At 66.6% G+C, this 2583-nt stretch overlaps 1 protein-coding gene across 1 annotated transcript; it reads right to left on the reverse strand.

The window, feature by feature from the left end:
• Positions 1-196: 196 nt before the first annotated feature.
• On the reverse strand, positions 197-2121 carry EMIHUDRAFT_254512 (hypothetical protein; the record flags this gene model as incomplete). Its single annotated transcript, XM_005778493.1, has 7 exons — positions 197-409; positions 466-632; positions 771-794; positions 933-956; positions 1095-1451; positions 1644-1730; positions 1801-2121. Coding segments are annotated over 7 exons (1193 nt in total), but the record flags the coding sequence as incomplete, so codon positions are not given.
• Positions 2122-2583: the final 462 nt, after the last annotated feature.

The raw sequence follows: 2583 nt of genomic DNA on the forward strand, positions 1-2583 counted from the left end.
GGTTCGAGGAGGCGCCAGGCAGGGGCTTTGGGCTTGGGAGAGGACTCCAGGAGATGTCGCCTCGTACCGCCCCATCGCACCGAGCAGCATGGGCAGGTGCGCATTCGCGTGCAGCTTCTCGATCGCTCCCGCGGCGGCGGCGGCGGCGGCGGCGCGCAGCGCGTCGCGCTTCTCCGCGCTCGCCATCGGCGCCGACGCCGCGTCGTCGAGCGGCGCGGCGAGGGAGGCTGCGAGGGCGAGCGGGCGAATGAAGCACGGCCGCTCGAATCTGGCCGCGAGGCTTGCCCACGCCGGATCGCCCGAGAGAAGAGAGAGGTCCCCCAGCGCCTCCGACATGCCGCCAACCTCTTGGTTGATGAAGTCCTCCCACCGCTCACGGCCGCCCGCAGACCACATCGCGTCGACACGCCTAATCTCGAGAAATATCGAGTACTCTCGGGTACTCTCGGGTACTCTCGGGCAGACCACATCGCATCGGCACGCCCGCGAAGGTGCGACGCCAGCTGCAGCGCGACGGTCAAGGCCGCAGCGCCCGACGTTGTGCTCGGCCACAACTGCCGGTGCGCAATCAGACCGGCGAGGAGCTTGTGCATGACGTAGTAGGGCACCCATGGCCCGGGCGGCTTGCCCGCCTGCTCACAGCTGGCGGTGTGAAGAGGCGCTGTTCACAGCATGACGTAGTAGGGCACCCAAGGCCCGGGCGGCTTGCCCGCCTGTTCACAGCTGGCGGTGTGAAGAGGCGCTGTTCACAGCATGACGTAGTAGGGCACCCAAGGCCCGGGCGGCTTGCCCGCCTGCTCACAGCTGGCGGTGTGAAGAGGCGCTGTTCACAGCATGACGTAGTAGGGCACCCAAGGCCCGGGCGGCTTGCCCGCCTGTTCACAGCTGGCGGTGTGAAGAGGCGCTGTTCACAGCATGACGTAGTAGGGCACCCAAGGCCCGGGCGGCTTGCCCGCCTGCTCACAGCTGGCGGTGTGAAGAGGCGCTGTTCACAGCATGACGTAGTAGGGCACCCAAGGCCCGGGCGGCTTGCCCGCCTGCTCACAGCTGGCGGTGTGAAGAGGCGCTGTTCACAGCATGACGTAGTAGGGCACCCAAGGCCCGGGCGGCTTGCCCGCCTCCGTGAGAGCAAACTCGGCCTCGGGGAAGGCGGAGACGTAGCCTCCGGCGCCGAGCTTGGCTTGACACTCGGCGAGCCCTCGCACGACCGCGCCACAGCGGGCGAGCAGCGCCGCTCGCTCCGTCTCGTTCCCCGTCGATGCAGCGGCGGCGGAGGCGGCGTGCAAGTAATGGCCTACGAACTCGCCACGTAGGCCCGAGCCGCCGCTCTCCCAGCCGCCGTACGCCGGCGCCGCTTTGAGCGGAGGCAGGCCCGCCGTCACGCGGAAGAAGTGGAGCAGCCGGTCGACGTCGAGCGCGAGGAGCCAGGCAGTGTTGACGCGGCTGGCGTGCTCAAAGTGGGAGCCCGGGAGCAGACGCACGTCGTGGAGTGACACGCTGCGAAGCGCCAGCCGCGCCTCCCCTCTCTTGTCGCCTCCGCCGCCGCCACCGCCGCCGCCGCCGCCGCCGCCGCCGCCGGCGATGCTGCCCACACTTTGGCTGAAGGAGGTTGAGGTGGCGGCACGAACCGGCCTGCGCTGCACCTTGGCCTTGCCGCCGTACGGGAAGTACATCGGGCCCGCGTAGCTCGAGCACTCCATGGCCGACTCCTCGACCCGCGGCACGGTCGCCTAGGCGAGTAGCAGGGTGTCACAGCAGCCTTTCACGCGCAGGAGGGTTGTCGCTTTGTGCCATGCGCACGTGTGGCGCAGCGACTGCGAACGTGGCCGCGAAGAGTTCGGCGGTGCGTCCGACGCGCTGGCTCGCCTCGAAGGCGGAAGGGAAGTGTCGCGCGTGCCGCTTCCACTCCGAGTTCCACGCAGCCGTCATGTTCCGCCGGTTGCCAGCTGAAGAGTGCAGCGCGAGCAGGTACGAGTGAGACCAGTCACTGAACCAGTAAATGCGAAGGACGGTACAGATGAGGACTGCGACAGCGATGAGGACCGCTGGAGAGCTCGGGTTCAGGCGCGAGCGGCGCTTCCCTGAGGCTCTTGCCTGGGAGTTGGTTCGCGGGCTGCTCATCGACCTGTACCGTCACAGCCTCAGGCGCGCCGGTTTCTTTTTTCTCTATTGTTTCTTTTTAGAGAGGCAGAGCCAGTGAACTCCGCAACTCGTCCACGTCGACAGACCTCTTGAAGTGATGCATATCCGTCTCAGCAAGGTCGGCTGCGCCCAAGCGAGCGAATGCCTTCGCGCGCCGGAGGACGGCCCTCACCGTCATCTCCTTGTCACCCGCACGACCCTTCATGCTAGAGACGTACATGACATTTCAAGCTTGAGCCTGGATGTCTCAGCCAGTAGAGCTGTGCAGCACTTCTTTTGGAGCTTTTAGCTGAGCATTTAGCATCTCCTAGGACGCTTCGACCACCGCCCGGCACCGCCCCTCGGAGGCCGGCTAGATGCTCGCCGAGGGCCCAAAACCGGCCACTCAAAGCTCCAAAACGTACCTGAGAATCTGCTCCAGACTTCTACCACATCACCACA

The sequence above is a fragment of the Emiliania huxleyi genome (assembly GCF_000372725.1).
Source record: "Emiliania huxleyi CCMP1516 unplaced genomic scaffold EMIHUscaffold_2443, whole genome shotgun sequence".
NCBI lineage: Eukaryota > Haptophyta > Isochrysidales > Noelaerhabdaceae > Emiliania > Emiliania huxleyi.